At 31.6% G+C, this 13172-nt stretch overlaps 1 protein-coding gene across 2 annotated transcripts in view; it reads left to right on the top strand.

The window, feature by feature from the left end:
• The window catches only part of LOC117169157 (rho GTPase-activating protein 7), a 407356-nt gene that overhangs the window by 122081 nt on the left and 272103 nt on the right, over positions 1-13172 (top strand). The window contains exons 3-7 of one of the 2 annotated variants that reach the window (XM_033355371.1): positions 7025-8575; positions 11397-11571; positions 11729-11968; positions 12212-12451; positions 12891-13084. In XM_033355371.1, coding sequence (XP_033211262.1) covers positions 7025-8575; positions 11397-11571; positions 11729-11968; positions 12212-12451; positions 12891-13084 — 2400 coding nt within the window. The remainder of the gene's footprint in view (positions 1-7024; positions 8576-11396; positions 11572-11728; positions 11969-12211; positions 12452-12890; positions 13085-13172) is intronic. The other variant, XM_033355372.1, reaches the window with a different exon arrangement.

Genomic DNA, 13172 nt, shown 5'->3' with positions numbered 1-13172 from the left:
ATTTGACCTCTTAAAAATTTATCCAAAATTAGTATTTTTGAAATTTAACAGGTTATAAAATCGGAAAATAGAATTCAAAAATTTGTTAAGTCGAGTGCTAACCAGTAATGAAGTGGCTAGGAATACTAACAATATTTGATCAACTAATAACAGAGAGATAAACGATATTAAAAAAGGTTGTGTTTGTAAATATCGCAGAAGTACCTGGAAAACCCTGGAATTATCCGGGGAATTATTTTCAGGGTTTAAGTAGAGACCAATTCACCTTCACCTACAAAATTACGAAAATTTTAAACTTGGCAATATCCGGAAAGGGAAATGAGCGCAGCACATAATTAGTGACAATTCCTTGCAAGGTAATATTTACTATGCAGCGCCGGCGTTGATGTTTATCGCTGCGGAGAAAAGTAATAGCTATTTTATAGTTAAATCGACGATAAAATATACTACTATATAAACTACCGAAAATTTATAGCTGGTGATATTCTTGTCCGTATGAAGAGAAAGAGACTTCCCAATTCAAAGTCAAAAGAAGAGTCCTGGAGGATGTTTTTAAGTTCAGAGTAGCGAAATCCATCGTGTCAAGGTCTTCGAAAAATCATATTTTTCGAAAAGTTTACCTCCTTCACACGATTCTGATTTCTGAAGGTTCAGTTTGAAAAAAAAACATTAAACTCATGCAAAAATGCAGAATCATTAAAGTTTACAATTTTACATCGATTTGTAATGGTCGACAGGTCACCTCAAGTTCACAGCGGAACTGAATTCACTGATTTTAATTCGAAGTGGATGCAATTTTATTACGCGTAACCACGTGACCTCGATTGTAATGATGGTCATTACTTTTAACTGCGTGAAGAGTGGATCTCCTTTTAATAAATTGTAGGATCGTAAAGAAATAAAAAAAATCTTGACGAGGAAAGTAGGACTTCTTCAATACAAACAAGTTTTTACAATATATTTAAAATTTTTTAAATAATTAAAATGAGTATTGATGAAGGGTGATGAATAATAAGAAAATATATGAAACTTTATATTGAAAATTAAGAATGTTTAATTAAATGTTTGTAAAGAATAAATCAACAGGTATTACTTTTAATTGAAGTGAACGGATCAATTGGCCAATAATTATCAATTAAATTAATGAAATTTGTTTATGATAAACTATAAATTAGTTTCAAGTTTTTTGTAGCGTAAAAAGGCATTTACGGAACAACAAAAAATAATCCCATAGAGCTTTTGCTTCAACGTAAATAACAAATTGGATGATTTAATGTTTAATGGGACAAATCAGTCCGTATGGGCCCAGGAGTATAGTGAAAGCATTACCTGACAAATGTGCTCTGCTCAAGCGGTGAAATTTGAAAGTTCGTCAATTTTTCACCCACTCGTTGAAACTTCATGTAGTGTTTTTTATCCTGATTGCTATCATTATTATTATCATTATTATATTACGCAACTGCATTCTCTATGTGGTAGGTCATTTGCCTCCAGAGTTTATGAGATTCTTAGATTTATTTCAGAATTATTCTTGGTAATTGTGTAATTCATTTTCTAATTAACGAGTGAAATCGCAGGATAGATTTAATCTGTCAGAATCTCATAAATGGTTTAATTCAACTGTAGTGGAGCGTTTAAATCATTTCATAAAGTTCGGATTTTTTCATTCATTCGTGAAGGTCTAATTATTAATTTTGATGTATACTTTATTGCAAGACATAAAATTGTTGAAATTAAATGTGATTTCATTTATAAATTTGTGACTGATTTTATTATGGCAATTAGAGTTGAACGTTTTATTATCAGAAACAGCGACGCAAAAATAAAACTTAGCTAATAGTACAAGAAATGCTTTTAATATAAAAACATTCGTGGCCACAATTTTAAACCACAAATTGGCTACTCTAGGCACTTTAAACTCAATTATAAATTGGCAACGTTTTAAATTATTATTGTCTCAATTTGTTATGCTTCACATTTTCACGATTGAATGGTGTCAGTGTCAAACTAGATAATCAACAAAGTGAGAATTTTTTCAGAAGAGCGTAGAAACATTATGCAAAATCAAATTAAGCATTAAACAAGTTGATTAATGAGTCTGAACAGTTATCCAGTTTCGAGTAAATGAAGAGTGTGGCTGCGGATTACGATAAAAAGACCAATTTTTGGTTTAATAAATAAATAGAAACGAATTCCCGAGATATTGTGTTTATGAATGCGGAAACAAAGTTTGACTTGTCTGAATCCAATTCTGAATTTTTGCTTCGTTTTCGAAAAAACAACAGATTTCTTCTTAATTCCTCAATAACTTTTGATCCAAGCGATTTGATTTTTAAAAAAACCCCACTTAAGTTTTTTAAAACAATTTTTTGTTAAATTTTTACATTTATAAGACAGACAAGCTTGTAAGTTTTATATTGACTTAAAAACTTTCGCATTCAGAACAATTTTTTTTTCATAAAATCGAATTTTTCTTGCAAAAAATCACAAATGAAAAAAAAATATCAAGAAAATATGTTGAACATTAAAAAAAGTTCTACAGAAAGTTCTCTTATTTAAATCTCTTGCACCATTTACGAGAACACTTAGAAAATTTAATTTTCTTCAACAAGAAAATTCTCTTGGCCATAAAAATAATTTTCCATACATGCGGCTTATAGGATGTCTTATTTATATAAAAAAAAAACATAAAAATTATATTAATGAAAATAAAAATAAAAAAATTTCAAATAAAGTACTAAAAGAATGAAACTTTTTTTTAAGTTAAAATTTTAATTACAATTTTATTAACATTAAAAAAATATTCAATAAAAAATTCACATTTCGAAAAAATCCTTTTAGCCTAATGTGTATTTGATTTTGTTAGAATTTCGTATTCAATAAACTCAAAATTTAGATCAAAATGTTGGTTAAGTAGTTCTTTACTGCCACCCTTCAGTTAAACGGTAAATATAATCCTTTCAAATGTGGCAGTGCAAAATTAGATAACTAAAATTTGTGTCAAAAATGAGTTTATTGCAGAAATATTTGTTACCAAATCAAATTCATATTGTGATTAAAGAATTTGTATTCAAAATATAATGTTTTGATACAATAATTTTAAAAAGGGGTTAATTAATATTTTATTTAAAATTTAGTTACAAATTTGAAGCAACAATAATTTTTTCGACCCTTTAGCATTAATATTTCTTGAAATTATTACAATTTAATGAAAAAAGTATTTTACTTTTGAATCTTTAGAAAAAAAATGTCTTTCATATTGTGATATCACGATCTCGAACCGGAATAACTTTTTTTAATTACACTTTCTTGTCCTCAAATCAACAATACTTTAGCTCAGGAGTGGACTTTTATTTTTTCTTTAGATAATGATTTAGATTTTACAAAATTCTTTTTCGCTCAGTTTAAAAATGCCCGCTTTTTTATTTATCTAGCTCTATACTGGCTTCCGTCAATTATAACTACAATAATGGTGCAGTCTTCGAAACTTACAATTTTCCGATTAAAAGTACATGTTCAATTTGAAATGGGGGATACCTGAGTGGTTGTAAATTTTGATCTTTCTTTGAGGATAAAGCCTTAAGTCGTTCATTTCAATAGAGTTGATAAAATCATCCATAACTGGCTTCCTGTTGAGTACAATAACCTTTAATGACTTTGATGCTAACTGGTCAAAGACAAACATTGAATGTTAAACCTAGATCACATTTTGCTACACTCATGAATCTCATTATTTTATAACCACAAAATTTATTAGCAGTCTAAATTTGCATTTTGATTAGCATAATAATTTTTAGTACTCATAGAAAGCATGCATATTTACAGTACTACTGTTGAACATCTGAATGAAAAATGAAGTTGAAATCGAAATAAAGATATTGGCAATTGTTTTAGAGGCAATAAAAGTCTACATAGGCAATTTAAATTTGAATAATTCAGGTCGATTTTCGATAGTGCATTTCCGAGAATGAGTGATATATTATAGAGTGAAGGCGATTTTATCCTAGGTACTGGTATAATGGAAGGTTTCTTTATAGCGTCATTAATCTGACCTATGTATTTGGCCAAGAGACATCGTTGACAACTGCGTAGCATAATAAATACATTTATTTTCCACCATCACAAGAGAGTTGTTAACTCGGCTTTCGGTACTCGATTTACACGCGTAAGCGTGCAATCCGTTATCGCAATTCGCACATGGGCGACAATCGCGTGCATCCTTGGTATAAAAGTGTAAAACGAAGTTGGTAGAAAATGGTTTGCAAGCGTGGAAAACAGAGGCTAGGCTCGTAAGTCTAAAGCGCATCCAGGATTATCTCGAGTCCAATGATCAATCACGAGCAACCACTTGGCATTGTTCCGTTACGGATGTTACATTATGCACCGCCGTAATAACAGCCTCCCTCGGGATATATTCTCACGTCAGACGCCTTGCGGTTTATCGTGTGATGTTAATCCCTAATCCTGGCACATTGGCCCGTTTTAAGGAATCGATTCACTTATCCCGCAGTGACTTCTTCGACTCTCCATCCTTCAAGATCAAGATATTTCATTTTTGTCTGCTTTTCGAAGTAACAGACTGCACTACATTTCCCCAATTTTCCAGAAACTTCCCCCTATTCTCCTTTCTTCGCTTAAATGAGAACTCAATTATCAGAACGCAATAAGGAAATCCAATTATTGTTGGCTGAAAGTCATTTATTTTTTTTATTAAACATTCAGCTCTTTTTTTGAAAGTTTTAATATTTTGTTGACAATTGAAATATATGGTCAAAAACATCCTTTTTGGTTGAAAATTCAAATATTCAAAATTGAACTGATGTCAACAACTTCCTTGGCTAACTTGCTTGTTGAAAATTTACCTGTTCAGTTTGAAAATTCAACTATCACGGAGAAAAAGATATCGCACAATGATATCGCAAAACCTCCATATTGAAATAAAGCACAATAGGATAAAATACAAGCAAGTTACGGAGCTTTGTACGATATTATAATGCACTAACATCGTTTTACAGCTACTAGAACCCTCGTATATATATATTATAATAAAATAATAATATAAGTTAAAATCTTACAATGTACGATATCACGATTTTACGATATTATAATGCGTTAATTACAATATATAGCGGAGGATTACGGTATATATTGCAATTCGTGCTTGAAAATTTTATTAAACTATATGATAACAAATTTAAGTCGCATTTTTTGGTCTAAATTTCAACTGTTTTATGGCCTCGTTTGTTTGGATAGAAAGTTTAACATTGTGAATTAAAAATTCATCTTTTATGGTGGCCATGTTTTTTGTGTTTTGAAAATTCATCTTAGTTAAAAATGTACTTTTATGTTAAAAATTCAATTATCTTTTCTAAAATTAATTTTTGTTGTTTGGAAATTTCCAAAATTAGGTTAAAAATGCAACTTTTTTTTGAAAATTTAACTTATGTAAACATTCTTCTATATTAAAAATTGACTTTCTTGTTGAAAATTTAAGTTTCATTTTTAAAATTCGTATTTTTGGCTTAAAAACTCAGTTAATTTGATTAATATTTGAACTATTTGGTTGTACATTCAGATGTTTGGTCCAGTAGTTTTTTGTAGAGAATTAAATTATTTGGTTTAAAATTCATCTTTCTAGTCTGAAGATTATGTTTTTTCTGTTAAATTCACATTTTAATATTTAAAATTCAAGGAACTATTGAAATCATTTTTGTTCTGCTCGAAAATCAAACTATTTCATAAAAAATTGTAAATAAGGTTGTATTTTTTGGTCTGTAATTCAACTGTTTTATTGTGCCTCCTATTTAGAAAAAAGTTCGATTTTTAATTCAAAAATTCATTTTTTATGTTTTTGAAACTTCAACAATCTTGTTAAAAATTCCACTATTTTGTTTAAAATGCAACTGTTGATAATTCATTTCATTTCGACATTTACTTCGTTAAAAATGGACTTTTTTGTTAAAAATTCAACTGTTTTTTGAAAAATTCGTCTTTATTCTTGAAAATTCAACCATTTTCTTCAAAATTCACTTCTTTGATTGGAAGTTCAATTATTTCGTTGTAAATTCAACTGTTTGGTTGAAGATTTTTTAAAATTTAACTTTCTGGTTAAAAATTCATCTTTCTTGGTTGAAAATCATGTTTTTTTGTTGAAAAGTTACCTTTTCAGGTTGATAATTCAAGTGTGTTTTCGAAAAATCTTCTTTTTGGCTAGACAATTCCTACTTTTGTATTAAAAATTCATCTTCTTTGATAGAGAAGTAATTTTTTGGTTGTAAATTTGATTTTTTGTTTTTGAAAAGTTACCTTTTCAGGTTGATAATTCAAGTGTGTTTTCGAAAAATCGTCTTTTTGGCTAGACAATTCCTACTTTTGGATTAAAAATTCATCTTTTTTTGATAGAAAAGTAATTTTTTGGTTGTAAATTTGATTTTTTGTTTTTGAAAATTCAAATGTATTTTCAAAAATTCGATTTCTGGCTAGAAAATTAAACTATTCGGTAAATATTGAATTATTTGGTTAAAATTCATATTTCTCACTTGAAAATAATTTTTTATGTTTGAAAATTCTTCTTTTCAGGTTGATGGTTGATCTTTTTAGTTTAAAAATTACACTCTTTGTTTGAAATTTCAATTATTTTGTTAAAAAGTCATATTTTTTATCGTAAATTTGACTATTCTGTTGAATCTTCGTATTTTTAATTAGAAAATTAGACCTTTCGGGTTTAAATTTGATCTTTTATGGCAAAAAAGTAATATTTTTTGATTGAAATTCATCTTTTTAAATTAAAAATTCAACTTTTCTTTTGAAAATGCATAAGTTAACTTCTTAGGAGTGTAGAGCGTTTCATATTAAATTCGATATGGTACCTATTAAATATTTATTTTATTAAACAAAATTTACTCCCCTATTTTCGTGGAATATTTCGTGGAGATGTTGATGTCAGAATATATTCTCTTACAGTTCACCCAAATTTAATTTTCTCCAAAATACAAAAAGTAACATTTGTTTATTCTTTTTCTAGGAGGAAATCAGCGAGATAATTGAATCAGTACCGCCTTCACGACTGATCAACACCCAGGATCCAAAATGTCCACCGAATTCCGAGACCAAAACATTCCATTCTCCGACACCTATGACAAGGGATCGCTCCTGTGGTACAAATTCCTTGCCATCAAGGTCGAATTCGCTACGACAAGCATCTTCCAAAACAACCTCCAACGCACCCGGGAAGGACGATATTAGCGACTGGTCCGAGAACATACTTGCCGAATTCAATAACATCATTGCCAAAGAGATCAACGAACTCACTCGTGCCAAGCTGAAAGCTAATCGAGTCGAGTACAAAGATTTACTTAACGAATTCGGCATTTCCGATTCTAGTTCCTCACACAGTCTAGAGGAACTTCCGAACGGAATCGACTCTTCAAGACCTGATAGAAAGCTAGATCGAAAACCAACTCGGATAAAACGAAATCAAACGACCCAGAATATAATTCAGGATGAAAAAACTTCGAACGACCATTCAAACTCTTTCAATCATTCGAACTCTGATTCGAAGGACAGACTCGTCATTCAGAATCGTCGCTTGAGCGGAAGTTTGCCCGAAAATCTTCAAGATGTTGACGGAAGAGGACGTCGATTTCGACAGGAACTTCTAAATTCCGACTGGGTTGCGCCCAGTGAAATTTCGATGGATCCTTCAGGAAATTCGCTGCGTCTCAATCGAAACAGCTCTAGTCTACCGACCGACTTCGATTCGAAGGACGTCTCTATATTTCCAGGAAGCAGTAATGAACCAAAGAAAGAAAAGCTTCGAGAGGAAAATGGTCTTGATACAGAAGTTTCAAGTACTTCGAATGGAGGACCTTGGAGTGGATTTAAATTGAAGAATTTGGAGAATCTCAGGGCGAAGCTTCCACCTAGGCAGAGCCAGGAATCGAGGAGGAAGACGAGTATCTCATCAAAAGGTGTCAATCATAAACGAAGAAGAATTAATTACGAGAGGATTAAAAGGTCGAAGGAGCATGATAGTGATTGTGAGGAAAGGAACAATCTTCATGAGCCTGCTCATAGGTCCAAATCTTTGGAGAATTATTCGCCAAGATCAGCGCCAGTCACACCAACTGAGGAAAAGATAATGCCTTTTTCCAGGTTTTTGAGGAAGAAGCATACTCCTATTTATCATGAAAATGGTAAGGGAGCAGTTTTAGTCAGAGTTTCCTCTTTGCCGGATCAGGATCTGCTGCATCTGTCAAATGAGCAACTGTCTAAGTCAGGAAAGAAGGGTGGAAGTCAAGATGAATCAGTAAGGAAGAGGGATCTTTTCCCCTTGACCTTAAAGTCAGACCTGACGGCGAAGAGGCTCTCGGAATCGAACAAAGATGTGGGGAGAGTTAGTCCTATGAATTTGAAGAAGTTTCCTTTTCGGAGATCGAAGAGTAACGATGTGGCTGTTGAGTGTCATTTTCCGGTTGTGGAAAAGGGAGAGAACTCGCAAAATGGAATTAGAAAAGAGGGAAGAATTGAAGATGAGAGTGACAAAAGGATGGATGAAGATTCTCCCAAGGGTTCGGTAAGTTTCAACTTGTTTAATTATATTTTTTTTAGCGTTTCGAAGAATTTTAAGTGCAATTTTTTAACTTAGACTCCTTATGACACGGTGTGAACTCGAAAAACTGGGTGACGGTAACGCTTTTAGGATGACGCTTCCTCTCCTCTTTCTCTCCTTCGCTTCTGCCACTGACTGACTCTTTTAATCCCTCTCCCTCTCTAGCTCTCCTTCGCTTCTTCCACTTATCTCTGTCTCTCCTTTTCGCTCGTTCTCTTTCTTTCCTTCCTTCGCTCTGACACTCACACTGAGAGTATATCGACATGCGCTCTTCTCGCAGGTCGCGGTTTGTACGCACAGTACATAAAATTATCACCACTGCCGGGTGTCCCACGACGGCACACGTGTTTTTTTTTCATTTGAAGTGTAGTATTTAGAGATTTAATCCAATTAATTAAAAATTATAGGAAGAATAGAATGAAATGTCCTTTCATTTAGTTCAGATGCTTTGAATTTATATTGGGAGAATAAGAGAATACGGTTGTAAAGAATGTAGCTTGTGAGTGTTCATTTCAGGAATCTCAATTTTAAGCAGATACGAGGTATCCTAACCAAAATGTGAGGGTAATAAAAAGAATAAGATTTTATCGCAAAATACCATCCAAATGAGCTGGCTTCTTTTAATAAAGGTTCTTACGCGCTACCATAAAAGTCTCTATCATTCTCTCACTCCTTATTCGTGCAGGAGATGAAGTCAGCGAAAACTCAGTTTCGTTTTAGTTGAACAAATTCAATTCAGTAATTCCAAAGATTTTTGAAATTCTGGCACGTACTAGAAACGATAAAATTACACTTTTTAAGTAAATGATTTTTTCTAAACTCTTATATTTCTCTTACAAATTTTGATATTTCTAAAATACATATCAAACATTTAGTTTTTAACCAATTTCATATGTAATGTTATAAAAAGATATTGCAAGAAAATGTAAAATTTCGAAAAATTGGAAGCATTCTGAAAATAATTACTATTTTTTAAAGTTTTAATGCTCATTTCAAAGGGAAGTGTCCATAGTTTGTTTTAAATTTATTAAAATATTTTTAGATTTTTCCCCTGCATTCTACGATAGGTCTATTTTCAAATATTTTAACAATTTACGAAAAAATTGAAGACTAAGCAAAAAAATGAGCTGAATAACTTCAATTTTTTTTATTATTTCCAGAATTTTTCCGATGTTTTTTAACATCGAAATTTGAACTTTTTTTTAAATATCTTTTTATAAAATAGATCTTTTGCCTCTGTTTTCAAGAAACTTCCCCATTCTCCCCCTTTTCTGGTTTTATTGCTTAAATGCGAACTGAATTAATAGAACCCAATAAGAAAATCGAACCACTTTGTTCAAAATTCATTCTGTTGGTTGTAGAGTATATTTTTGTTGAAAATTCGTTTTTTGTTGTTGTCGCGATTAAGTTTTTTAAACGGAAATTCTTCTAATAAAGTTTTCATTGAGTATTTATCTTTTTGGTTGAAAATTCAACCATAAGGATGAAAGTTGAACTTCTCGTAAAAAATTGGTTGAATATATGTTTCTTTGTTGTAATCACAAATATTTTTGGTTGAAATATCAACATTTTTTAATTGAAAAACCTTATTTTTTATAAAAATTTAACTAGTTGTTTAAAAGTCAAACCCTTCCGTTTAAAATGATTTTTTTTTAAATCAGCATTGTTTTTAAAAAGTAATTTCTGTGCTTGTAACCTTAACTATTATCTTGAAAATTTATCTATTTCATTTTAAATTAAAAATTTAACTTTTTTAGTTCAAAATTCAAATATTTTGTGGGAAATCTTTGCAGGCTGAAAATTCTACTATTTATTGTTTGAAAAATAATCTTTTTTCGTCAAAAATTTTACTGTTTTGTTGAAAACTCGACTTCTTGGTTAAAAAATTTACTGCTTCGGATTGAAAATTCATCTTTTTTTTGTTAGAAAACTTCTCAACTGAAAATTTATGTTTCTTTCTAGTCTTTCTTGTAAGCCTTTTTTGTTTAAAAATTGATGAAATTGGTTGAAAAATCATCTTTCTTCCTCAAAAATTCAACTCTTTTGTTGAAAATTCGTCTTCCTAATAGAAAATTCGTTCTTTTGGTTTGAAAATTAATGTTGTTTGGTAGAAAAGTGTTTGGCTGAAAATTGATCTTTCTTTTTTAAATATTCAAGCTTCTTCCTAAAATTCTTTTTCTTTTGTCTTTAAGTTAAATCTTTTTTGTTTGAAAATTCGTTCATTTAGCTGAAAATTTATCTTTCGTGGTTGAAAAATTCAATCAGTAGGTTGAAAATTGAACTATTTTGTTTATAATTTATCTCATGTGCTTGAAGTTTCAACTGATTGTAAATGCAGCCGCGTTTGATTTAAAAATAATGTTTTGGTTGAAATTTCAACTATTTGTTTGAAAAATCGTCTTTCTTCGTAGAATACTAACTTTTGTGTTTAAAAATGAATTGTTTTCTAGAAATTTGACTTTTCAACTTGAAAACTCAACTCTTTCGTTAAAAATTCATATCCTTTGTTAATAAATTGATCTGTTTTTATTTGAATTTCAACTATTTTGTTAAAAATTCAATAAATTTATATTTGCAATCTTAAGCTTCCCATATTGAATTCAATATGCTGCCTATACATTAATTTTATTTGAGCAAATTTGTTCTGTATTCATGACATTATAAAAATGAAGGTATTTTTGTAACATTAAAAAAACAGACGGGTAGAAAAAAAGAAAAGAAAATTGAAATATTTTTAAAACCCTTTTGAATTATTAAATAAATACTTTATTTTCTTTGATTCCAGTATGCAATTTCGTTGAATTTTCTGCTCTCAAGATTTCGAAATGGGTCTGGCACCTGTTGCACGAGCAGTCCTCCAACAGAATCCCTCGCCTGTGCTGATATAGCTACCCAAACGTCTCCAACAATTTCGAGAAGTTCGAGTTTTACTTGGGTCAGTGACTACGAATCTCTTCGAGGTATGCATTCAACGAAAAAACATATTTTTTAACGCTGATTTGTTATCAATAGAAGTAAACTTTAAAAATATGCCAAATAGTTTAAATAAAGATATGAAAGAGAAGATTTTTGATATTTGTTTTGTTAATATGAAAACATACTTCTGAATTTATTTAGCGGGTTTTCGAGTGGATGTGCAATCGTTTCAAGATGAGGCGACCTTGGATCAAGCCTCTCCACAAGATACAGTTGATGACGATAATAGATCATCCTCCTCCTCGCAAGATTTGCTACAAAGTATGGACGAAATTTCTTCCGGAAGTGTCTCGCCAGACACCACGGATCGGGCTTCACCTCTCGAAAGTGGAATTGGCACTGCTAGTCCACCTAGAAGTACGGAACGTCGTTCAATCAAACGTAAGTCTCTATGCTATTGTTGACCTTCTTTCAATTCTAAATTTTCTAATTTAAATTTCGCGCCACTGACCTTGAGTTCATTCTGGCGCGAAATTTAAATTTAAAGAAATCTCTGCGTATGTTATTATTATATTTTTAGTCTTTAACGTTTTATTTAGAGTTTGACTTTCGTATTGTTACACATAAAGATGATAAACATTGTTTTTTTATGGAAAACATGTTACGTCCTCGCTTTCCTTGCAGCGACGACTTCAAACAAGTGTCACCGTAAGGAGACTTGGGAAAGAATTCGTCGCCGTCCCTCAAAGTTAAATTCTAGATTCGAAAAAGGATCGCAGGACGTTTGGGTAAAGAGGGAGAGTGTTCACACACAAACTCGAAGAACTGAGGATCAGTATTGCCAAGATGCTGTAGACAGTAGTAGTGAGATGGAAGATTCATTACCGAGAATAAAACCAAGTCGACCCAGCAATCTACCTCTGGGTAAGATTGAATTATCATTTTGTATCTTCACCACAGCGAGGACGTAACAAGACTATTAAGATTTGGACAAAATTAGTCAAAGTCGGCGCGTGCACCCACAAAAAGGGTTTCGTAGCCTATTAAGACGTTAATTAAGTCGTTAACATATTCTCTTCTCTTCTCTTCTTTTCTCATCTCTTCTCTTTCCATTCCTGTTCTATCCTGTACTATCCGATCATATCTTATCAAAATCTGCTCTCTGCGACCCTACTTCTCTATCTCCTATAAGGGTTTATGTCCGGGGCTACGAAACCCTAAACAGACTGAACTTTATGAAACTAACAAAATAATTTGTTCCAACCTAGAGATGCGCAAACCAACTCGAAACTAATCCTCTAGCTCTAGACCCTTTAGAGATTTCTAGAAATAGATTTATTTTATAATCATTATCATTTTACAGGTCTTTCGATAACTGCAAGTAGCTCCTTGAGTTCTGGAGAATTATTAGAATCTCCGCCACGTGCTCCTTCCTCGCCATCTGCGGCGAGCCTCCAACTTAAATCTGAACCCCTCGCCATTGAATTGGGTGGTAAAAGTAGCAGTGCTCCTCTTCTTGAAAACAATGACGTCGAGAGGCATGAGCAGCAGGAACCTGTAAGTGTCATAGTTTAATCTGGAATTTCATATCACCTTTTTATACTATTTTTATATTCTCATCAGAGAAGGTACTAGATGTGTGAAA

Source organism: Belonocnema kinseyi, chromosome 3 (genome assembly GCF_010883055.1).
Source record: "Belonocnema kinseyi isolate 2016_QV_RU_SX_M_011 chromosome 3, B_treatae_v1, whole genome shotgun sequence".
NCBI lineage: Eukaryota > Metazoa > Arthropoda > Insecta > Hymenoptera > Cynipidae > Belonocnema > Belonocnema kinseyi.
This window is presented reverse-complemented; position numbering and strand designations above follow the sequence as displayed.